The 27197-nt window shown below is 34.0% G+C and overlaps 1 protein-coding gene across 1 annotated transcript in view; it reads right to left on the bottom strand.

The window, feature by feature from the left end:
* The window catches only part of MMP16 (matrix metallopeptidase 16), a 349628-nt gene that overhangs the window by 203436 nt on the left and 118995 nt on the right, over nucleotides 1–27197 (bottom strand). The window contains exon 2 of the mRNA XM_060115643.1: nucleotides 1358–1506. Coding sequence (XP_059971626.1) covers nucleotides 1358–1506 — 149 coding nt within the window. The remainder of the gene's footprint in view (nucleotides 1–1357; nucleotides 1507–27197) is intronic.

Consider the following 27197-nt stretch of genomic DNA (forward strand, 5'->3'; position numbering starts at 1 on the left):
CCCTCATGCATCTCCCTACTTCCCACCCTCCTTATCCTAATTTATTTTTTCAAACTGCTTGAAAACTGTTTAATCTTCAAGCCATTGTTTTATGTTTTTTTTCTGTTTTGATGAAATAGAAATAGTATGACTAACATCATACTTTAAGTATTAGAAGGCAAAATACAATTTTAAAATTATATATTAAATTAATTTAACATGTAAGAATAAATTATATACGCCTGAGTCCGGGCACTTCAGGTATTTAAGAAAAATGTGTCATTTCTCAAAGGTACACAGCATGGTATAGTGGAAACTTCCCCAAGTAAGTGTCAAAAAATCTGGACTCTGAAGCTAATCTGGACTTCAACTAGCCTTTGACTTTCAGTTTTCTACTTGAAAAAGTAGAGAGAAAAATGTATTCTTATCTTCCCTATTGTGTAGGTTTAATGTGTGTTGATCATTATAAATGCTGAAGTAGATTTACTTATGAGTATCAAAGACTCAATGAACACAAATAATTCGTCCCTGCACTAAAAGAATTAATAATTTCCTCCTTTGCTGTCTAGAAACAATAATGCTGTTTCATAGTGTATTTGTGGTAAAACAATTTATGACTGTGTCTAGCTATACAGTTAACTTGAAGTTCCTTTGAAGAAGAGACTATGTCTTTTGAATCTGCATATGCCTTTTTCACAGATAAAATGCCCAGTAAAGAGTGACTCGTTGAATAAATAAATGAACAAATGATTGATAAAACAATAAATAAAATAGCAAATATTATTCAAGAGTAGAAATATGCCCTTTGTTACTAAAAGATTGAAAGCACAGACTTTTCAGTGAAAACTCTTCCCTTGATTTAACTAGTATGAGAATTGTCACCAGCAGAAAGATAGTAAGCTATTAACTGGCTCTCTGATTCCCTCCCCCTCAAAAACAGCCCTGATTTGCAGTTTCCTATTTTCCTCGGTTTCAATATTTTGACTTTGGCCAATTTCAAGCTACTGCTGTGATATCATTTAGGGAAAGAGATGTGCACACACTACTCCCTCCAGCCATACAATCCAGCTCCAGCACATCACTGATCACCACTCTTCCAGTAGTGGCTTCAGCTGTACATCTACTTTGACTCCCATTGTTGGTATTTTCTTTCCTATTTTGAAAATGTATTCCTAAAGTCCAGGTGAATAAACTTAATTTTGTGTTTTAATTTTTTATGAAATCTCAGGGGAGTGGATTTAACATAGGTTAAGTTCCAAAGAAGCGTTCATGAGACAAATCATTCCATTTGTGGTTGGTGGAGTTCACTAACGGATTTTCAGACCACTTAGTTTGGTTCAAGAGTTGAGAAAGAAAGAGTGCAGATGTCATTACTTACTCAATTGTGTTTCGGTCCACTTTTCCTGTCATGTTAATGCCGTAGAACTGCTGCATTGCAGCTAAAGCAGACTGCATGGTCTCTGCAGAGCGCAGCACCGACATTCTGGGGTCAGCCGGTGGAAGGTAGCCGTACTTCTGTAACCAAACCTGCAATAACAAGTACACCTCCTTTTAGATCAACTTCACAATTTAACAATAATTTTATGGTAATTAATTTCTGTCTATAGTTGATTTTTAAACTTTATTTCCTCTTCTAAGGGCATATATTATTTAATTTTGTCTCTTTTTAACACATATTATGTAGTTTAGGTTATTTTAGTATAATTTCAGTGGTTGTTACAGATCTTTCTAACATACACACAAACTCTAATTGTAAAGAAAAAGATTAATCATTTATCTCAAGCTTACACTGTATAGAGTACTATAGTAAATACTGGATAAAATCACAAATAAAATCATCCCTGCCCTCTAGGAACTCAACTTCCCAAAATGAAGATATTTTTTCAACAATATGACCCCACTGAGACATCTATGTTGAAAGGGGAAGTTAATGTGCATATGCCACATCTGAAATGTCATTTTCCTGAATAATTAACCACTGACTACAGCTGTTACTAGTAGCATCATCACATGTAGACCGATTATTCTATAATGACATTTGGGGTATGAATTCTATGCAACTGGTCTATCCAATTGTAGCTAGATATCTTCAAGGACAAGGAACAGTTTCTCATGTAAAGGATATACTTTCATTTATTTACAGTGATTCACTTCAAATCAAATCATGTAAGTGACCAAACTTTTCACATACAGATAAAATCAGACTATTTAGTTGAGAATATTTGGCCCTCTCCTTAAGGATATCATGATTTTAATTCTGGTCTTCGCTAGCGAAGAGATATTTGGGAGGATAGTGAGAGGAAGATATTGATGTTGAGCTCACACCCAGTCGTGATTACAGTCAAAATCAGAGTCATTTAAGGTTAGATTTAAAAAATAACCAAAACTTGGGTTATCTGGGGAGGATCTCTACCAGAGAGTGGATGTTTTCTAGTTTTACAATTCTATGCATTCATTTTAAATGCACAATCATATGTCCAGCTCATATCCCATCCTGCTGTCCCTTACTTCAATCTTTCATAAGGCTCTAAAATTTCTTGAAGTGCAGTGAACTACCTGTCAAATTGAGAAAGGCCAGGTAATTCTGTCTTTGGCACAGAATAAAAGCTGTGCTATTTAATGGAAGTGTTTCACCTCCCACTTGAGTCTATTCGTCATGTAATGATCCTGTGAAGTTGTAGCTTTCTCCCAATACCTGATACACTTCTATTATGACCTTACAATTAAAACACAAAAGAGTTATTTTCTCATTGAAAATAAACAGCAATTATAGAAGTTAAATTTCACCAAAAGAAACAGATATTAAATATATCAGCTTCTTAACATGTAAAACACAGGTGGAATCTTTTGTGGTATTTCTAAGAAATTGACCCCCCAAAAGTGCAGCACAACCCCTTGAAAATAAGATAAAACATTTATTCTAAAACTATTTAAGGGATTAGCAAATGCATCATTGTCAGGAAGGTTTACTGTTGAAATTCCACCTAGTAAACTCATCTACCACATAGTGAAAACATGCCCAGACACTCTCCTCATCTAATCTATAATGAATAGGCTGCTAGGGAAGACATATATTCAGTAACCTAGTCAAAAGTGGTACAGTCTGAAATAGACCTTTTTTTTTTTTTTCCTGAATGAAGGAGACAAAATTTCACTGGCAATATATTATTTACTAGGAAATTCAATACCTATTGTCAACCAATTTCACCCATATTAGATTTCATCGTGATTTTTAATAGTATACATGCACAAATATTCTGAAACTGAACTCTTTTTTTTCCCATAACACTTTGTTTGCATCCATTTCTCACTTGCTATAGAGTAAGGAATCTTGTTGCTAGGTTACTCAAGGGTGCTAAGCTACTGTCAATCACGTTTGTGAGAACAGCAAAGAAAAAATTGTTAATAAGCCCTATGATTTACATACAAATAAAGACTATAAAATATATGAATTTTAAGTGCATAATGAAAAAATAGCATGATCTAAAAATATGTATTTGATTTATGCCTTAGCCTTTCAAACAAATAAGTTAGAATTACATAAAAAATAAATGGTGATTTTTCTCCAAATTCTTTTTTATATTATGTCATTCATCATGAAAGGCTGTTCTTCCAAATGAGTAAGAAGTGAATAACTATTTTTAATTGTAAAATATCAGAAAGGCTAAGGGATCTCCCATTTTATGATCAAAGTCTGTTTCTTGGCCAACAAATCAATGTCAATAAGATTATGGGTCACTTTGAGTTGTCCATTCTTCATAACATTGTTCTTTGTTAATCAAGAAATCTTTTCTGACATCATCAATAATTGATCAGGAATAATTCTCAATTAAAATTTGTAATGCATCTTTCAACAAAACAGTGGAAGATCAAACATGACTATATTGGTGTCACATTAGAGTATGAAATCAGCAAGCCCTCAATAACATTTCTTATTGAAGCAAAGCCTGTTGTAGACAACCTTACTCTAGGTCAAGGTAAAAAGAAAGTGACTATACCTACAATGCTTTCAAGTAGTAATTTTATCTTCAGTGCTTCTATATATATATAATATCCAATGTATAAAATACAGATGAAAACAAATATCTGCTTAAATAATTTTTTAATCACCAAGGGGATATCCTCTCTTGAGATTGCTTTTGTTTCCTATTATTTCATTTACGTTGTTGAGACCACAGAATTCTGAGCGTCCAATCATTTTTGGTAAGATAGGAAAAAGTCTGTACCAAACAGCTCTAAATAATAAGATGCTAATGCTCTTTGTATGAGAATAATTTGGTCAACATGGTGATGTAAAACTAGCCAAATACAAGTCGTACTGTACACTCAGCATCAAGGGTAGGAAACCACTCTGGCTGAAATTCATAGTGCTTTGTAAACACTGACATTTAAGTTTCCAATGAATTAAGATCAGGTTCAAAAAGTGATGATCAGGAATAAACACTGGCTCAAAATCATCAAAGAAGTATAGGAGTCTCTGGTATAAGCAACCTTATTCTACTCTATAGAATAAAACGTTTGTTGTACAAACAGAGCAAGATAGGTGGCTTAGCATTCCATCATTCTATAGTAGTGAACAATAAGAAGTTTGGGAAATTGGGATATGATAGAAGTGACATAGAAGAAACCTTTCTTTATAACTTTTTTGTTTTCTACTAAATTATAATATCTTATTTGATAAAAAATTAAATCTACAAAATAAAATTTGAAGGTACACCTTATCCCTTAAAGACCATGCCATAGACATCCATCCTCATACACTGTTGTATGAAATATATCCCTATTTTGTGCCTTGATGTTTTTTCAATGTTTTCAAATGCACATAATGGATAATTAAGGAAAATTTTCTTTATGTGTGCATTTGGGGGAAATGATATTGAATGTGTAGGGTCCATGTGAGGCTTGAGAATATATAAAGCCACCAGCATAATTCTTGCTCAGTAAGTCATATTATTATTTTATGCTTACTAATTGTTCTGAGTTCTTGAAATTGTTCCTACTGAAGTTAAGATTTGTCCTTGGAATGGGCAAGACTGAAAATGCAGGTGAGATTTAGGTAGTCAGAATTGTGATGAAAGAGAAACTACAGAATCACATATTGCTTGAAAATTCCCCAAGTCCCAAAACAAAAAGGAGAAATGTAAAAAAAAAATTGGCAAATTAGTCTTTATTTTGTTTTCTTTGCTTTGTTTTATTTTGCTCACTGGATTGACGTGCATTTGAGAGCACAGAAAAAATATTAGGAGGCAAAAAGTTTTCTTTGAGGGAAAACTTGACTCCTTTTACTGTCTAGGATTCAGCCCATCTCATTATCACTAAAACAGGCAACTACAGAACCTCAAATGGTGCAACAAAATCTAACCTTGAATTACATTCTCTGTGTTAATAATGTATTCAAATACCTTGTTGTCTTGTGGACAAAACTAATTTCCTACACTTAGTGATTACATAAATGGAGGAAAAACCAGAAGAGTTATTTTCTCTGCAGAGCAAGAAGATATATCAGGCAATAAAAGACAAACACTTAAATATTAAATTCTGTGCTAATAGATATTGCCTTTACTAGAGTCTAATGATAATAAATAATAATAAATAATAACTAAGTAGTAACAGGCACACACAATTTCAGTAAACTCATCAAGAAAGTGTCCTTGTCGCAAACATTTCATGTAACCATATAGTGAAACCTCTATTAATTGACTTAGCTATCCATATCCATATATCAGGGTGGTATCCTGAAATATGGCTTTCAACAGCAATAACAACAAGGAGGAGACATTAATAGTTCTTATGCCTAATGGCAAATGTAAGCAGAACATTTTTAGAATATATATCCTTATTTAATCTCTCAGGCCAGTACTGAAATCAAGAGAAGTAAATTTTCTCCCTGCTGTTGAGGCTAATAAGTTTATCAGTACCTTAATATAAAATTAAGATATTACTACTCACTTACTCAAGTGAATCACAAAGGCAAAACCCCTAAATCTCCCTCACTGACAGGACCCAACACATTTAAATGAGAGAACACAATGAAATGAAGCACAGACATCCTTCCCCCTGAAAAAAAAAATAAATGATTAAAGTAATAAATTTATTAGGGCATGAAGGGATGTATTTTAGATATTATAGAAATTATTGGAGAGGAAGAAAAGGGAAGTAGGGTTTGGAATTTTATTTAACCTGAAAAATCACTTTACCAGTCCACATTCCTATTTGTGACTGAGCCAGTTATTTCAGGCACAGTTCCATTTCAGCTAATGTTTGGTAAGACCAAATGCAAGTTTCATATACCCAGTGATTATATGATCCAAATGATAGTACTCAGTATGGAAGAACAAAGAAACGGGTGATAAGTATATTTTTATGATAACAATCACTTCCATTTACATAATTATGCATTTTTATTATATTGGGACATACATTTTAAAAATTATTGGCTTCATGTTAAATTGAACATATTTACTAACAAAAATATTTAAATCTATTCTGATATAATTAACTGAGTTTCTTAATAAAATGCAACTGGAAGAATGCATTTTAATAGTTGAGTTCTCATTGTTATCAAGTTATTTTCCATTTTCAATATGAAGCTTCTAAACATACTTGTAAAATTCTGTTATTAAACAAAATAAACAACTAAAACCTGATCATCCCTTATTTTGTGGTACCATCAGCAAAGTTAGCAAAAGCTTGAGGACATTTTTCACTGACATTCCATATATTCACTGGTTGTAAAGAGTGGCAGAATTTAGGACCTAAATTGTCTAGTCTGAAAAGTGGCTATAAATATGAATTATAGCTACCTATTAACCAAAAAACGTATGTGGGAGCAGTCATTCAGAATTGGTCAAATTGAAAATTCATAGGATAAGTTAATGAGGCAAAAATTAGCCTTTCTGTTCATTCAAAAATCTAAAGGAACTCTAAATCACCATCCCATCCCCACCATGAATGAATCAGTGTTTGAAATTTCATATATAGTATGCAATTTCTTTAGAATTATACTGTCACTTAAATGAAAATGAAACAGTGGAAGGAACAAAATATACTCCACTGAGCATCTTACCAATCAAGAGACACTGTCAACTGGACAAAAAGGTGGAAAATAGCTGGGGTCATTAGTAAAAGTTATAATGATCATCATGACCATATTTTTCACCTTAACATGAGATTCTCTAATTTATGATAGAAACTAAAAACTTAGGATGTAAAGGTTAAGGAGACTTTTATCATTCTGCATAAAAGTGAAGATGCAAGATGGAGGGGTTATGGGGATATATGTATACGTATAGCTGAATCACTTTGTTATACAGCAGAAACTAACACAACATTGTAAAGCAATTATACTCCAATAAAGATGCTTAAAAAAAAAAGTGAATTGTACTTTGTATTTAGCAACTGTGGGAGTGAAGGCCCTCAAACAGTAATGGCTGAACTCTAGTGATTGAAACAAACAAATAAACAAACAAACAAAAAGACAACAGCCCTTAATGGGATTCCATTATATGTTAGTTATTGTGCTGGAAAGTTAGAGTACTGCGATACATTGTCTCCTTACCTGTCTTTACTGTGAATTTTCTAAAAGACATTACTTGAGCCTAAGTCATTTAGATGATGGACTGAACTTGTCTTTATTGGGCTGGGGTGGGGGTGGGGTGCAGACTTAGCTTCTTCGAGGTAGAGGTACAAAATGTCTTTGAAACTTAGGCACAAAATACCAGAGCATTGTATTTAATACACACATCCACACATTTGTGCATGAACTCTCCTATCTATAAAATAAGAAAAAATAAACTTCACTTTTATTTAATGCACAGATTGATTCTGGTTCCCTCACTTGGACAGACTTCATACCTTCATCACCTGTGTTCAAGCAGGTGTCCTGAGGGAGGAGCTGGAGTTCCACAGTACAAACAGGTTTAGTGTGTCACCTTCAATAGTTAGCTCAATTCCAGCACATCGTGAAATACAGCTATTTTTAAATGGACTTATGGATTAGTCATTTTAAAAGGAAGAAATTTTATAATGCCTTGTGATGTGATGGAGAATGACCAAGAAAATATTTTGTACCACATAGATGTTTCCTGCTTATCTCAGGGCAAAGTACTTAAAAAGTTGTCACACTTACATAAATTTTGCATTTCTTTTACAAAGACACAAAAGTACTGTCCTTTTCTGTAAAGACAAGAGGTTGCAAATAAAGTTGACTTTTGAACAATGTGGGGGTTGGGGAGGTGACCCCCTACACAGTCAAAAATCTGAGTATAACTTTTAACTCTCCCCAAATGTAACTACTAATAGCCTACTGTTGACCAGAAGCCTTACCGACAACATAAACAGTTGAATAACATAATTTGTAAGTATGTGTATATTTACATATATTTTATACATTTGTGACATGCCTTTTGCTTATTTTTTCCGGTATTTCTAGGCTATGTTGTTCATCTGCAAGGTTTTTTCAAATTGCCGTAAATTGCTAAAAATTTTTTCCAATACCTTTATTGAAAACTTTGCATGTAAGCAGACCTGCACAGTTCAAACATGTGTTGTTCAAAGGTCAACTGCAATATACTACTCAATAGCTACATTGGGAGTATGAATAAAAAGAACATATCTGTCCCATCAAGATAAAAGTGATGTTTTAGCAATTAGGAGAAAAAAAATGCTTTTGAAAGAAATATGTCCCACATAGAGAGTATTGTTTTAAAGATGCATGTTTGGAAGTGTTTCCATTATCACATGAATTTGTACTGAAAAGATATAAATACATCACCTATTAAAACTGCCTCAGAATTTCCTACTTTAAAATTCCAGAAACAGAATTTTCCACCTGTAAAATAACCTGCCAAAAGAATAATTTCAGTAGGTTGTAAGTCCATTTGGTAAAAATATGAGAATGCAACACCTTTCGATTTGTTTTTAAGAACAATTGATAGACATGAGGGAAGATGAGAATTTACCACCTGAATTTTTCCGAAAAACCTTTGCATAACTGATGAATAAGATTATAGAATGAGCCTAGTGACTTGTAGTTATCTAATGACATAGATTTTCTGTTGCTTTTACATATCTTTATGAGGTATCTTTTTGTCCATGGCAATTTTTAAGATTACAAATATATGGATCTTACGTTTAGTGAAGTAAGGCAGACAGAGAAAGACAAATACTGCATATTTTCACTTATATGTGGAATCCAAAAATAAAGACAAATGAACAAATATAGCAAAACAGAAACAGACTCATAGATACAGAGAACAAACTAGTGGCTGCCAGAGAGGAGAGGAATAGGGGGAGGAGCAAGATTGGTGAAGGGGATTAAGAGGTACAAACAATTGATATATGTATTAAAAAATAAGTTTCAAGGATGTAATGTACAGTACAAGGAATATAGTAAATATTTTATAATAACTTTATATGGTGTATAATCTATAAAAATATTGAATCATTATGTTGTACACCTGAAACTAATATAATATTGTAAGTTGACTATACTCAAATAAAAAAAGAAATAAACAACTCTTGAAAATGCCATATTTTAAAGTATTAAATCAATATTTTCAAAATAATGAAGCATAGTCAGCCATAGAACTCTCCATGAAAAAATAGTTCTAATAAGAGCAAACCAATATAAATGAAATCATTATGTAAAATACAAAGATTATTATTTAATTTTGTCATCCTTAACTTATCTTACTATTTCCATTTTGAGTATGATTTTTAACATATATAATGTTTAGTTAGTCAGTTCAAAGATATAATGGTAAATAAGATTGTGAAAGTTAAAAAAATAATGACTGATGGAGGAATATAATAGAAAATGCAGAGATCAATGATCTGATAGAAAGAAGCTATTCTATGTTTTAAAGTGAAGCTAATTCCTTAAATTCTCTCCATGACATAATTACTTACTCTCCCTAAGGGATGAGAACACAATCTATCAATATCTATATAATATATTCTGGCTGTGACAATTCCCAAGCTTTTCCTTTCTATCAGGCACTATTGAAGCTACTGAAGTCCTGTAGAGTAAACTCCCTAGAATAACTTCCAAGACATTCATAATTTGGTCTCCAAGTATGTCTTTGTTACTTTGTTGTATAGAGTGCATTTTTTGGTCACACTGAAATTTCAGTTCCACCCCCAACAGACCTCCAAAATAATAATAACTGTTGCCAGTCCTTTACTGTCCACTAGGTACTAGGCAATTTACATGCATTATCTTTTAGCAATTCTGCAAGTTAAGCATTATTATCTCTATTATCTCTATTTTATAAATGACAGAATAAAATCCCAGAAAGATTAAATAACTTACCCAGGGACACACCAATACGAGAGGAGTAATCAGTATTCAAATAAAGATCTGACTACACCCAAGGTCGACTTTGTTCTTCAAGGCTGCCTCTTAGACATGGAAGAGACCCAGCTGCCTATCTATATCCTAGGAAATGCTAGGAGACACTATTCACATTTCAAAATGAGAAGGCAGACCATCTGAAAACATATCTACAATAACTGTGAGTTTTTGTAGTTTTTACACAAACAAAACGTTCCATTTTACATCATGAAAGGAGCTGTTGTTGCCTATGTTCTGGATATAACACTAGCTCCTACTTCTGAGGGCTTCTCTAATTGACAATGCAAACAGCCTTGCACTGTCCAATTTGCCTAGCTCAACTAATATTCTTATTTCCATGCCAGAATACTTATGGCCATTTCTGTTTTGTAGTTTAAAAAAACACTACAACCATCTTTGCCAGAGAATTATCCTTTCTTCTCACTCCATTAATTACTTCCCAGCACTTTCTACAATAATAAGACTACAATAAGTCTCAGTGTTTCTGGTCAACTGTATCTACAGTTTCCTCGTTTATCTCTTCTAAAATTAATCCTTCAAATCCCATATACATGTTGGTGGCACACCAGTTTAACCCTTTAATCCTGACCTCACCCTAATGCACAGACTCTGCTATCACACTGCTGTTTAACACAAAAATATAGGAATCATCCTTAATTCTCCTTTTTCTCACCATTCATACTCAATCCATCATCATGCCTTAGCTCCAATTTTACATTGAATAGAAACTCTTATTTCTGCTGTCACTCCTTTGTCTGGGGCACCCACCAGAAATTACAAGATTCTCCAACTGGCCTCTGTGCTTTACATATTGCTACTATTCTCTCTCCTTCCCCAACTAATATGAAGTGTTTTTTGTTTAACTACAATAAAATATATGTAACTTAAAATTTACCATTTTAACCATTTTCAACAGTAAAATTTGGTGGCATTAAGTACATTGTTAAGCACCCATCACCACCGTCCATCCCCAGAGCTATTTCATAATTACAAACTGAAATTCTGTATCCATTAAATAATAACTCCCCATCCTCCTCTTCTACCATTCCTTGGTAACCACTGTTCTACTTTCTGTCTATGAATTTGACTACTCTATGTACCTCACATTACTGGTACATACAGTATTTGTCCTTCTGTGTCTGGCTTATTTCATTTAGGATGTTTTCAACGTTCATCTGTGTTACAACATGTGATATTACAAATGTAATTTATAAAGCTGAATACTATTGCATTGAATGTATATACCACATTTTATTTATCCATTGATCCATTGATGAACATTTGTGTTGTGTCCATCTTTTGGATATTATAAATAATACTGTTATAAACACTGGTGTACAAATATCTATTTTAGTCACAGCTTTCAGTTTTTTGGGGTTATATCTAGAAGTGGAATTACTGGATTATATGGCAATTCTAAGTAAAATTTTTTGAGGAATTCTCATACTGTTTTCCTCAGAAACCTCACTATTTTACATTCCCACCAGTAATGCACAAGGGGTTCTATTTCTCCACATCTTCTCCAACACTTTTTATTTTCTGTTTATTATTGTTCTTATAATAGTAACCCTAATGTGTGTGAAGTGGCATGAGCTGTCTTTTTAAGTAGATCAACCTATATCATTCATTTGATTATAAACCTTTAGGAGTTACCCACCAACTGAATATAAAATTCAAACTTCTTACTGTGGCCTACGAGTACATGCAGTCATGGTTAACCCTTTAACTTTTCTTTTCTTTTTTGGAGCTAGTGGAGCTAAAGGGAAATTAATATTTATTGAGCTTGTTATGTATCAGACACAAAACTTATCTCTTAGTCTTTTATTTTTTTATGATATTTCTAATATATATATATATATATATATATTTTTTAATTGGGGTGTAGTGGTTTTACCATGCTGTGTTAGTTGCTACTGTACAGCAAAGTGGAGTTCCCTGTGCTATACAGCAGGTTCTTATTAGTTATCTATTTTATACATATTAGTGTATATAGTTCAATCACAATCTCCCAATTCATCGAACCCTCCACTTCCCCACCTTGGTGTCAATGCATTTGTGCTGTACATCTGTGTCTCTATTTCTGCCTTGCAAACTGTTTCATCAGTACCATTTTTCTAGGTTCCACATATATGCGTTAATATACGATATTTGTTTTTCTATTTCTGAATTACTTCACTCTGTATGACAGTCTTTAGATCCATCCACATCTCTACAAATGACCTAATTACATTCCTTTTTATGGCTGTGTAATATTCCACTGTATATATGTACCACATCTTCTTTATCCATTCATTTGTTGATGGGAGTTTAGGTTATTTCCATGACCTAGCTATTGTAAGTAATGCAGCAATGAACATTGGGGTACATGTGTCTTTTTCAATTATGGTTTCTCTGCCCAGTAGTGGGATTGCTGGGTCATATGGTAATTCTATTTTTAGATTTTTAAGGAACCTACATACTGTTCTCCATAGTGGTTGTATCAGTTTACATTCCCACCAACAGTGCAAGAGGGTTCCCTTTTCTCCACACCCTCTCCAGCATTTATTGTTTGTAGATTTTCTGATGATGCCCATTCTAACAGGTGTGAGGTGATACCTCATTGTAGTTTTAATTTGCATTTCTCTAATAATTAGTGATGTTGAGCAGATTTTCATGTGCCTCTTGGCCATCTGTATGATTTTTGGAGAAATGTTTATTTAGGTCTCATGCCCATTCTTTGATTGGGTTGCTTTTTTTTTGATATTAATATGAATGATCTGTTTATATATTTTGGAGATTAATCTGGTGTCCTTTGATATGTTGGAAAATATTTTCTCCCATTCTGAGGGGTGTCATTCCATCTTGTTTATAGTTTCTTTTGCTTTGCAAAAGCTTTTAAGTTTCATTAGGTCCCATTTGTTTATTTTTGTTTTTATTTCCATTTCTCTAGGAGGTGGGTCCAAAAGGATCTTGCTGTGATTTATGTCATAGAGTGTTCTGCCTATGTTTTCCTCTAAGAGTTTTATAGTGTCTAGTCTTACATTAGGTGTTTAATCCATTTAAAGTTTATTTTTGTATATGGTGTTAGGCAGTGTTCTAATTTCATTCTTTCACATATAACTAACCAGTTTTCCCAGCACCACTTATTGAAGAGATTGTCTTTTCCCCATTGTATATCCTTGCCTTTTGTCATAGATTAGTTGACCATAGATGCATGGGTTTATCTCTGAGATTTCTATCATGCTCCATTGATCTATATTTCTGTTTTAGTGCCAGTACCATATTGTTTTGAGTACTGTACCTTTGTAGTATAGTCTGAAGTCAGGGAGTCTGATTCCTCCAGCACAGTTTTTTTTTTTTTTTTTTTTTCTTCTCAAGATTGCTTTGGTTATTTGGGGTCTAGTGTGTCTCCATACAAATTTTAAGATTTTTGTTCTAGTTCTGTAAAAAATGCCATTGGTAATTTGATAGGGATTGCACTGGTTATGTAGATCACTTTGGGTAATATAGTCATTTTCACAATATTGATTCTTCCAATCCTAGAACATTGTATATCTCTCCATCTGCTTTTGTCATCCTTTATTTTTTTCCTCAGTGCCTATAGTTTTCTGAGTACTGGTCTTTTACCTCCTTAAGTAGGTTTATTCTAAGGTATTTTATTCTTTTTTTTGCAATGGTGAATGGGATTATTTCCTGAATTTCTCTTTCTGATCTTTTGTTGTAAGTGTATAGGAATGCAAGAGATTTTTGTGCATTAATTCTGTATCCTGAAACTTTACCAAATTCATTGATTAGCTCTAGTAGTTTTCTGGTGGCATCTTGAGGATTCTCTATGTATAGTATCATGTCATCTGCAAACAGTGACAGTTTTCCTTCTTCTTTTCCAATTCATACTACATTTATTTATTTTTCTTCTCTGACTGCCATAGGTAAAACTTATAAAACTATGTTGAATAATAGTGGCAAGAGTGCACATCCTTGTTTTGTTGCTTATCTTAGAGGAAATGCTTTCAGTTTTTCACCTTTGAGAATGATGTTTGCTGTGGGTTTGTCATACATGGACTTTATTATGTTGAGATAGTTTCCCTCTATGGCCGTTTATGTAGAGTTTTTATCCTAAATGAGTGTTGAATTTTGTCAAAAGCTTTTTCTGCATCTATTGAGTTGATCATATGGTTTTTATTCTTCAGTTTGTTAGTACGTTGTATCACATTGATTGATTTGCATATATTGAAGAATCCTTGCATCCCTGGGATAAATCCCACTGGATCATGGTGTATGATCCATTTAATGTGTTGCTGCATTCTGTTTGCTAGTATTTTGTTGAGGATTTTTGCATCTATATTCATCAGTGATATTGGTGTGTAATTTTCTTTTTTTGTAGTATCTTTGGTTTTGGTATCAGGCTGATGGTGACCTCATAGAATGTGTTTGGGAGTGTTCCTCCCTCTGCAATTTTTTGGAATAGTTTGAGAAGGATAGGTGTTTGCTCTTCTCTAAATGTTTGATTGAATTTGCCTGTGAAGCCATCTAGTCCTGGGCTTTTGTTTGTTTGAAGAATTTTAATTACAGTTTCAATTTCATTACTGTGATTGGTCTGTTCATATTTTCTATTTCTTCCTGGTTCAGTCTTGGAAGGTTATACCTTTCTAAGAATTTGTCCATTTCTTCGATGTTGTCCATTTTATTGGCATAGAATTTCTTGTAGTAGTCTCTTAGGATGGTTTGTATTTCTGCAGTGTCTGTTGTAAATTCTCCTTTTTAATTTCTTTTTTTTTTAAATTTGATTCCTCTCCCTCTTTTACTTGATGAGTCTGGTTAAAGGTTTATCAATTTTGTTTATCTTCCCAAAGAACCAGCTTTTAGTTTTATTGATCTTTGCTATTGTTTTCTTTGTTTCTATTTCATTTATTTCTGCTCTGATCTTTATGATTTCTTTCCTTCTACTAACTTTGGGTTTTGTTTGTTCTTCTTTCTATGGTTCCTTTAGGTGTAAGGTTAGATTGTTTATTTGAAAATTTTCCTGCTTATTGAAGTAGGAATGTATTGCTATAAACTTCCCTCTTTGAACTGCTTTTGCTGCATCTCATATGTTTTGGATCATCATGTTTTCATTGTCATTTGTCTCAAGATATTTTTTATTTCCTCTTTAATTTCTCAGTGACCTCTTGGTTATTTAGTAACGTATTGTTTAGCCTCCAGGTGTTTGTGTTTTTTACTTTTTTCCTCTGTAATTTATTTCTAATCTCATAGCATTGTGGTCAGAAAAGATGCTTGATACAATTTCAATTTTCTTAAATTTACTGAGGCTTGATTTGTGACCCAAGATGTGATCTGTTCTGGAGAATGTTCGCTGTGCACTTGAGAAGATATTGTAATCTGCTGTTTTTTGATAGAATGTCCTATAAATATCAATTAAATCTATCTGGTTTATTGTGTCAATTAAAGCTTGTGTTTTCTTATTAATCTTCTGTGTGGATGATCTGTTCATTGGTTTAAGTGAGGTTTTAAATTCCCCCCATTATTGTGTTACTGTTGATTTCCCCTTTTACACCTCTTAGCATTTGTTTTATGTATTGAGGTGCTCCTTTTTTGGTTGCATATATATTTATCATTGTTATATCTTCTTCTTGGTCTGATCCCATGATCATTATGTAGTGTCCTTTCTTGTCTCTTTTAACATTCTTTATTTTAAAGTATATTTTATCTGATATGAGTATTGCTACTCTAGCTTTCTTCTGATTTCCATTTGCATGAAATATCTTTTTCCATGCCCTCACTTTTGGTCTGTATGTGTCCCTATGTCTGAAGTGGGTCTCTTCTAGAAAGCATATATATGGTTCTTCGTTTTTTATCCATTCAGCCAGTCTGTGCCTTTTGGTTGGAACATTTAATCCATTCACATTTAAAGTAATTATCGATATACATGTTCCTATTACCATTTTCTTAAATGTTTTGGGTTTGTTACTGTAGGTCCTTTTCTTCTCTTGTGTTAACCATTTAGAGTTCCTTCAGCATTTGTTGTAGAGCTTGTTTGGTGGTGCTGAATTCTCTTAACTTTTGCTTGTCTGTAAAGCATTTTATTTCTCCATTGAATCTGAATGAGATCCTTGCTGGGTAGAGTATTCTTGGTTGTAGGTTCTTCCCTTTCATCACTTTATCTTACCACTCCCTTCTGGCTTGCAAAGTTTCTGTGGAGAAATCAGTTGTTAACCTTATGGGAGTTCCCTTGTATGTTATTTGTTGTTTTTCCCTTGTTGCTTTCAATAATTTTCTTGGTCTTTATTTTTTGTTAATTTGTTTACTATGTGTCTTGGTGTTTTTCTCCTTGGGTTTATCCTGTATGGGACTCTGTGCACTTCCTGGAATTGGGTGACTATTTTCTTTCCCATGTGCAGGAAGTTTTCGACTATAATCTTTTCAAATATTTTCTTGGCTCTTTTCTCTCTTCTCCTTCTGGGATCCTTATAATGCGAATGTTGGTGTGTTTAATGTTGTCCCAGAGATCTCTTAGGTTGTCTTCATCTCTTTTCATTCTTTTTTCCTTTCTTTTCCATAGCAGTGAGTTCCAGCATTCTGTCTTCCAGATCACTTATCTGTTCTTCTGCATCAGTTATTCTGCTATTGATTCCTTCTAGTGTATTTTTCATTTCAGTTACTGTATTGTTCATCTCTATTTGTTTGTTCTTTAATTCTTCTAAGTCTTTGTTAATCATTTCTTGCATCCTCTCGATCTTTGCCTCCATTATTTTTCCACGGTCCTGGATCATCTTCACTATGATTATTCTGAATTCATTTTCTGGAATGTTGCCTATCTCCACTTCATTTAGTTGTTTTTCTGGGGTTTTATCTCATTACTTCATCTGGGACATAGTCCTCTGCCTTTTCATCTTGTCTGTCTTTCTTTGAATGTGTTTTTTGTTCCACAGGCTGAAGGACTGTAGTTCTTCTTGCTTCTGCTGTCTGCCCTCAGGTGGATTAGGCTATCTAAGAGGCTTGTGCAAGCTTCCTAATGGGAGGGACTAGTTGTGGGTAGATCTAGGTGTTGCTCTGTGGGCAGAACTTATTAAAACTTTAATCCACTTGTCTGCTGATGGATGGGGCTGTGTTCCCTCCCTGTTGGTTGTTTGGCCTGAGACAATGCAGCAATTGAGCCTACAGGCTCTTTGGTGGGGCTAATGGTGGACTCTAGGAGGCGTCATGTCAATGAGTACTTCCCAGAACTTCTGCTGCCAGTGTCCTTTTTCCGTGGTGAGCCACAGCTGTCCCCTGCCTCTGCAGGAGACCCTCTGACACTAACAGGTAGGTCTGGTTCACCCTCTTATGGGGTCACTGCACCTTCCCTTTTGGTCCTGGTTTGCACACTACTTTGTGTGTGCCCTCCAAGCGTGAAGTCTCTGTTTCCCCTAGTCCTGTCAAAGTCCTGCAATCAAATCCCACTGGCCTTCAAAGTCCAATTCTCTCCTCCCATTGACAGTTCCCCAGGTTTGGAAGCCTGACCTGAGCCTCAGAACCTTCACTCCAGTGGGTGAACTTCCATGGTATAATTGTACTCCAGTTTGTGAGTCACCCAACCAGTGGTTATGGGATTTGATTTTATCATGATTGTGCCCCTCCCAGCATCTCATTGCAGCTTCTCCTTTGTCTGTTAATGTAGGGTATCTTTTTTGGTGAATTCCAGTGTCTTTCTGTTGATGATTGTTCAGCAGTTAGTTGTGGTTTGGTGCTCTCGAAAGAGGGAGTGAGTACACATCCCTTTAACTTCTTATCCTAGTACCTTCTCTTAACATTTCAAGAACATGGTCTTTTTTTTTTTTTCCTGTTCCTGTAGCAAGCTAAATTATTTTCTGCCTTAGGGCACTCCATTTATTTTTCCTATGTATGAAATACAAAAATACATTTTTCTTCATATTTATAAATTTAGTTCAAATTAGACTTCTTCATAGAAATCTTCCCTGACTCCACTTTACCACTACTACCAACACCATGTAGCATCCCATTTAAGTCTTTCATTGCATTTATCATAATTGCTACATGGGAGCTTTCTTTTTTACATGTTTGTTCTTTATCCTTCTCTTCTCATTTAACAGGAAAGGCACAACACCTAAAACAGTTTCTGGTATTTTCTGAGCTCTGGTATTTCTGGGTAATAGAATTATGAGGATATCTAAGTGAGGAACCCATACATTAATGCCCAATTGATATCACAATTGAAACCTTACAAATGGTCTTTTGCTGTTTGCTGTTTCCTGCTCATTGAGTTAACTACCCAATTATTCATCCACTCCCCACCCTGACACACACAACTAGGTCCCAAATGAGAGTCCTCAAACTCACATTAAGTGCCTCAAACATAATAACAAACCTCAGTTTATGAGATTCATAGCAAAAGTTAGTAACATCCAGGCACCTCTAGATAAGCTCTAGGAAATACAGAACAAGGTAAAATATGAGTGACAACTTGGGTCACTGTTGGAAAAGAACACAGCTGTTTTAGGTTTTTCTTTGGCTGTTCAGATTCTACCTTCCCTCCCCATACCTGGAGATAAACATCAATGGGGACTTCTTTTTACTACTTGAAAATTGCTATTAGGAAAACACTGATATTCAGTGTAAACAACACACCAAACACTAACATTTATTAATTCAGGCACTGTGTTAATCTCTCTACTATATTAGGCTATTCAAGCTTGTGAGGTTGGTATTATTACCTTCACCTTACAGGTGAGCAAATAGATTGATAAGTGTTAATCAACTTGCTCAGGGCAACCTCAGAGCAGGTAGGTGATATCCAGGAATACAAGTCTCAGTGTGGATATAAAATGGCTCTGTATCTTAACAACTGACAAAAAGGCAAGAAGAGCGAGTCTTTGACAAACCTAGCCTTTATAAGATTAAGGATGAGCTACACAGGTCATTCTAGGTCACAAATCAGCTGTCTTGTTTCACACAGCTGAATCCCATCAGTGGGAATATGGGCCATTTCACTGTAAAAAACAAAACACAAACATAAACAAATGATAATCACATATAAACATTACCTATCTGCCCATCAGAACCCATATGCTATCAGTTACCAAAGAGAAAGTGTGAACAGCCCTCAGAAGGCTAGAACTTATTATGATTCTCTCAAAGTAAAAGTTTGAAAGTAAAATTAAATTATCTAAAAGTAAAAGTTTCTCTTCAAAACAGCATAGTCCTCTGAAGGCAAAAGAGAGTTGTCTCCCATCTCTTTCTGATCTCTGCCAAATGGTAAGAAAAGAGGTTTCATATTGCCAATCCATCCGTATATTGTACTTTTGGAAGCACTAAACATAAAGTTAATTTGATGCAGGGAGGTGAGTTAATGAGAATAGATTCTCCTGATATAACTCCAGATGATACAGGGAACAGTGAAATAATACTTAAAAAACAACAAAAACACATGTATTCCATTTTCAGTACTGGGTGCTCTTGCAAAGCAGCTTTCTTTCTCCCGGGACAATCTTGTACTTCAAAATCTTGAAACATCCTTTGACCCTGAGGGTATATTGTTCTTGGAAATGTAAAACTTGTTTTTGTTGTTTGTTTGTTTTTTGTTTTGTTTTTTTTAGGGGAATAGCATAGCATTGAGGGCTGAAAGAGTTTAACATTTACTATAACTAAGAAGATTAAAAGGTTGAATGCTTTGTGACATTAAGAACAGTTTTTTTCAAAATAAGGTTACCTGTATACTAAAAGTACATATGCTTTATTGTTAATAAGTTAATTGAAGTTTCTCAAGAGTAAGAAACCCTATTCCAAGTTCCTCTAAAGAATAAGGGTCTTGAAAATAAGCAAACCTCTTCCATTGTACATTAATAAACAAATATTTACTGAAAAACTATAATGTACAGGTTCTTGACTAGGCTTTTCAGTCATATCAGTGAATAACACATGAGTAATATTTGGTCTTATGGAACTGACAGACTGATGACTGGCAATACAAGTATTAAGTAAATATGTCATTTCAGATGGTAATGAGTACTTTAAAAGAACATGGAGTGTTGTGGAAGTCTAAAGGACCTAATTTAGATGTAGAGGATAAGAAGGAACATGTAGTAAGCTGATAGTTCAACTGAAACTTGAAGTATAAAAGTTAGAAAAGAAAAGAAAGAGAAGTTCATTTTAAGGTGACAGATAGGCAAGTACAAATGCCCAGAGCCATGGGTAGTGGTTTTAAAAGATATAAAATTTTTTGACATTTGTCCCATCAACAGGAGTCTAAATTCCCCTCCACTTGGTTATGGGTTAGTCCTTGTACTTGCTTTTCATTAACAGAGTATGATGGATATGATGCTGCCCAACTTTTGAGGCTATGTTAGAAAATGTGATACAGCTTCTGCCTGGTTCTCTCTCTTTTGGGAGGCTTACCCTGGGAACAAGCCACATGTAAAAGCCACATATAGGTGTTACCACTGACAGCCTCATCTAAAGCCTCAGCCAATTAACATCAATTGTCAAACAAGTGAATAACATGCTTTCAGGTGATTCCAGCTCTTAACATGTGAGTAGTACTCTCAGAGACAAGCTCCCTTTGCTGAGCCTTGCCCAAATTACAGATTCGTGGGCAAAATCAATGTTGTTGTTTTAAACCACTAAGTTTTGGGGCAGGTTGTTTCATTGCAATAGATAACGAGCATCATGAGAGAGCTCTGAGTTTTCAAGAAACTGAAAGAAAGCTACTCTGGTTGAGAGGGAATGAATCTAGAAAAGAGAGTTATATGACAAGATCATGCAACAACTTGTAGGGTTTTAATTTGAAAGCAGAAAATGGTTTTAAGCCTTTAAGTGATACAATAAAATCTGTACTAGAAAAATATCATTCTGGCTGCTATATAGGCAATGAATTAAAGGGAATATACGTGCAAGTGGAGCAGTTAGTAAATGCAATTCTGGCAGTAGCTGGGGAGATGGGTAAGTAGATGAATTCATGATATCTTTCAAAGGTAGACACAACTCTGCAAGCTGTAAAGTATGTTACAGGTATTATTATTATTATTACTATCCTATTTAAGCTTGGTGCATATTCACTTTTTTTTTTTTTTTTGTACAGAATGCTAGGCACTAGAATAGAAAGAAATAGCAAACTGTTTGCCATCAAGGAGCTTCATAGTTGAATCATCAGAGAAACAAGCAGATATTCTGATAGAATCTTGTATGGACACTATAGGGGTACATGGATAGGGCTCCTAAACCTCACTGGGTAATGGTAATAGTATTTAAACACAATTTTGAAAGCATTTTAAAGTTATTATAAAAAGGCTCCTCTGTCCCCTTTCAATCTTCAAGGTCACTTCCCTAGGTCAGGCTTAATAATGTGACACTTCCTAATTGCCTAATTCGTTTCCCGGCTCCATTTATTTCCATTTTGATTTATCCTACTTAGTACTGAAAGATTAGTTATCCTAAAATATTGTTTTCTTTTTTTAACTTTCCTGTTAAAGACAGTATGATTGCTATCATTTATTTCCTATACTGGTTTAAAATTTATCCTTGCATTTAATAAACTCTAAAAGTTCATACATATCTACTTCTGCAAACTCAACTCTGTCTAAAAACCTATATATTCCCTGGATATTATCCAAACTGGTCTATTTATGGGCCATAGAACGTGTTTCCCAGGCTCTGCCTATGTTTATACTAGCCCCATACCACTATTTACCTGCATATAGCGAAGTGCCTTGACTGATCGAGTCCCCATCTTCTTTGAAGTCTTTATCTTTCCTTATCTCCCTCTCTAGCCTCTCATAGCATTTAGTTTGCATGCAGCTCATTGGGCACTTAAGTCATCACTGATAAGTAACAGTATGTTGTAGGTATGGGCATAGTCTTTGAGTCTGTAGGACACAGGTTCAAGCCTGGATCAGATACCTACAACTTATGATCTTGAGCAAAGTAAATAGCCTTTGTAAGTCTCAGTTTGTACATCTGTAATGGAGATAATACTATCACTAATTCATAGGATTGTGGTGTGGGTTAAATAAAAAAATCCCTACAAGAGTGCTTAGCACAGGGTATAGCACAAAATATTATAGTTCAACAATAATAGATAAAAAATCACATTTGTACATGTTATAATTATTTATATAACATAATTATATTCCCAAAATATCTGAAGAATACATGACAACTTTAGGTAACAGATATATTTCTTGACAAAAATATCTGTGATGTCTACACCCATTAAGAAGAAACCACAAAACAAATAAAATCATTCATTTGCTACCATGTGCCATTACTGATGAACATCTCATGAGCCTCTGTGGGATCTCTTCCTCCAAAGTAGGAGCCGTATCCACTCTCTACCATAAATTCTGTTTTCTAATTGCTGGATTCCTCTCGCCTCCTGCCATGTCTTGTAATTTATGTTTACAATACTTTTAAGACACTAGTTTAAAATCTGCAACAGGCATCAATGATAGTTTATCATCTGTTCTTCTGAGGATATGTCCCTAATTTCATTTATCTATACAACTTGCTGCCTTTCCTTCATTTTACAATCCATGGATAGTTCTTCTAATGGATCAAGTGTTACTTACACACATCAACTGTGTCTGCATTCCTTCACCCTTAATTGACTTCTCTATTGTAATGTGGCAGGTAAGCTACATAATTGTCATCATACACTCCCTGGCAATGTGAACACTGATATAACAAAAATAACAAAATTATAATGGCTGTGCATTTTGAGGGCAATAGTGGGACAGAGAGAGGGAAATAAGAAGTAGGACACAGAGAGAGAGAGAACACAAAAAAGAAGGCTGAAACACCAACACTTTAGGGGCACCAATGGAAAGACACCAACAAAAGTGGCAGTGGAGATACCAGGAAGTAGGAAGAATCAGAGTGTCACTGAAGTTGAGAGGGAATTATCTTAGATCATATCCCTTAAGAGTAATATAACTTAAGAAAAAAATAACATTACAAAGTACTGGCAAATTGTCGAAAAATAGGCCTTCTTCCATACTGCTAATGGGAATGTAAATATACACAATATGCTGGGAAATAATTTGGAATATATTAAAGTATATATAAATATCTATGACTGTGCAAATTTACTTCTGGGTATGTGCCTTAGAGAAATTCTTGCACATGTATACCAAGAGACCTGTGCACAAATGTTTATAACAGTATTTTTCTAATAGAGAAAAAAGAAAACTTCTAACTAGAGAAGGCAATGAATAAATAAATTGTGGTATAATATGTCAGTGGAATACTATGTAACAGTGTGGAAAAGAGACTTTGACCTTCTCTTGGTGTCTGGTTGCTTCTGTTCAGTATTCCAGGTCTCAGCTCAAATGGCACCTCCTCAGAGAGAAGACTTTCCAAATCATCCTAAATAAATACATCTCTTCTATTACTTTATATTTGCATAACCTATTTCATTCCTCTAAAGTAAATTCCAAAATAGATATTTAATTTACTTTTTTGTCTCTCACATTATGGACTCTTAGGCTCCATCAGGGCAGATAACATGAATATCCTATTAAGCTGCATATAGAAAAGTCCCTGGTATGGATTAGGTACTCAATAAATATTGAATGAGTGGACAGATTATTATAACAGAATATTATATACTCATAAAGAAGAATCAAACAGACCCATATGAACAGATAGGAAGAGGTGAATGCAATTAGTGACAACACATTTATATACATATCTATATGTTATACTTGCATGTGCATTTTAAATTTGTACATGTGTCTAAAAAATCATTCAACATGTTTACTTCTTATGAGTGGGAACTGTGGGTAAAGAGTTGAAACAGAAGACTTCATTTCTGTAGTATTTAACATTTATGTGATTATAATTTAAAAAGACCTAGTAAATATATGAAAATTCAGAGGCACACTCTGGTTAAAAGCAATTCTTTTAGTGTATAACATATGATATCCCACATAATTCTTGAAGATTGCGTAAAACAATATATTTTAAATGAATATCAGGGGTTGTATTGTACTGATTAAACATAATGAGTTCTGTACTTCTGTAGCAATATCATTAGAGCACTTATCCAGTAAACATTACATTAAGATCTTCCACACTGACTCTCATATGTCATTCATTTTCGTTTAATTTAAAATGTTATTTTGACTTGATAAATACTGAAAATTAAAATATGAAATGGGTCGATACTGCAAACCCAAATGGTTTGAGGATTAGGAAAACTGCTCTGTGAAGCAGAATTACATGATTACATTTGTATTCATTTAAAAAATATTCTACCTCATTCGATATTTAATGTTGCTCACAGAAATATATTGAATAGGAGTAAAATAGAAAACATTGACATTTAGGGATAAAAGAGTTGACATTGAGATAATGCCAGTGATGAAATTAATATAGATTATGTATACTCTAATATCTTGTATAGGTGCCATACACCCAACTCATCTGGATTTCCTAAAATTCAGAGCAAAGACAGAAAAAAAAATGTTCAATTATAAGATCAATTACAACGGTCACAAGATTGCTTTAGAAAGACCTTATTTTTTTTCCTAGTCCTAATCCTGCATGTTGTTTTTCTCATGAACTTTGTGACTATATGACCCTGAGACTATGTACTTAGCCTCATTATTACAGACCAAAGAAAAGCAGTTTAGAAAAAATATCACTTAGAATAGTTAATATCAACAATATATATCAAATTGGAAAAAAAAATCAGATTTTCTATTTGCTGATGTTTCTTCCTTCCCACTACTCCTTCACCCCTATAAAAATCTGACTTCTGAATTTCTCTACACTTAGAGAATTCATCTTCTCCTAAGGAAACAAGTTACTGAACTCTGATTTTACGAAGCTCCTGACATATTGTGGTTTTTCAACATATGAAGGCTGTTAATAATAACAAAAATAAGAAGAATAATAATGTATTAAACCATAACTAAATGCTGATGACTCCTTTATGTGTAACCTCAGTTGAGCTCTCCCTCCAGAGCTCCAGAAATGTATTTCACATTTTCTCACAAACAGCTGCATTTAGATGTCTCCATAGCACATCAGTCACCATGTTTAAAACTGAACCTTTCATCACTGCTCATGTGCCTCCCAGTGCAAGGAAAACACTGCCCAGCCTTATGTTAATTATTGAGGTAAAGGATACCATCCAGTCAACCAAACTCCAAATTTGGGAGTTATCTCAACATATTTTTTTTCTTATCTCTTTCAACCAATCAGCCAGTCTACACATCTGACTAATTGTGCACAGTGAATACATCTCAGACTCATTTTCATCTCTCCATCCTTAGCCTTAGATTGTGAGCTGAAACTTTTAAAACTGAAAAATGATAATGACCTCTTAAAGTGTCTCCCTGATTCTACTCTTGATTCAACTTCCTGTCTATTACTAGTGTGATAATCTTTAGTCAACAATCTTCCAAACACTTGAAGAAGAGACCATGGAATAAGTGGGCAGAATTCATTTGGACACATTCAATGAGTGAACTATCATTCTAATACTTAAATCTGAAAAGAAACACAGAGAGAAAATTAGAGACAATTTCATGACTGAACAGATAGAAAACTTTAAAGTAAATAATAGCAACTGAACTAAAATCATTTCTAAAAAATACTATATGGTTTATTTTTCATTTGCCTCTCTACAATCCATTTTCTATCTCCCTTTGACCTGTACCTTGGAGGCTGACTTCCATGGACTGCACCACTGAGGCTCCCTTGCCATTTGATTTCCAGTTGGATTGTGCAAAAGGAGACTCTAACTGTGGAGAACAGAGGACCAATGAAAGGGGAAGTTGAGATATCCATGCCCCTTCCAATACCCTCAATGCCTTTCTTTATGGTCACACATCTGTTGAACAGTGATTCTTCCATGACTGCAGCTTTCACCAGGCTCTGAAAATTGAATCACATCCATTTGTCCTCCTAATCCTAAAAATAGTAACAACTGCCTGCTGTTGCTAATCTCAGGGTCCCTCACTGTATCCTGTAGGTTCCCTTAACCCTCCCTAAATCTCAAAAAATGGTCCCCTAATGTAATTCTTTTGGGTTAGTGTGCCACTTTTTTCCTGCCAGGATCCTGACTGACATATATGACTAATACATATACCCAGTTGAGTTTATTCTGTGAATAGAAAAAAGCAGCAATATAGAATATATAGAATAGAACAGAATATATATTCCATCTTGACCGCCTTTAAAAAAACTACATAATGCCCATGCATGTACATAAGTATTTGTTATGTCACACACATTTGTGCAACCTGAGGTCAATTTCCTAGAACCATTTTCCTAAAATAATGAGTACATATTTTATCACAAAAGACTATATGTAATCCAGAGCAATGCTCTGCAAAGTGTGGTCCACACACTGGCACAGATCTGAAGTCATGACTGCTTCTGACTAATCTATTACAAGGGAAAGTACAAACATTAGTAGTAAGTAGTAAGCTTTTAAAAGCTATTATAACACTTTGACATTATATAATATTTTTACTGCATTTTACAGAAATATTGATCCATTATAGATTAAGAATTTAAAATCCAGTTATTAAATTTTGAAATAATCATAAACTTGTAAAATTTTCAGAGACAATATAGAACTTTTATTTTTCTGAAACATTGAGAAGTCGTTGCCAGTGACATAATAAAACATTACCCTGAATATTGTATTTATTATAAATATGAAAAATTTCCTAACATAGATAAATATAATCATCAATGTCAGGAAATTAACATCAATATACTATTATCATTTAATCATCAGACCCCGTTCAAAGTTATCCAGTTGTCTCAATAATGTTTTTGTTTTTATTGAAGTATACTTGATTTACAATATTATAGTAGTTTCAGCATAGTGATTCAGAATTTTTATAGTTTATACTTCATTAAAAATTATTACAAGGTA

This window comes from Mesoplodon densirostris, chromosome 13, assembly GCF_025265405.1.
Source record: "Mesoplodon densirostris isolate mMesDen1 chromosome 13, mMesDen1 primary haplotype, whole genome shotgun sequence".
In the NCBI taxonomy this organism is placed as follows: Eukaryota; Metazoa; Chordata; class Mammalia; order Artiodactyla; family Ziphiidae; genus Mesoplodon; species Mesoplodon densirostris.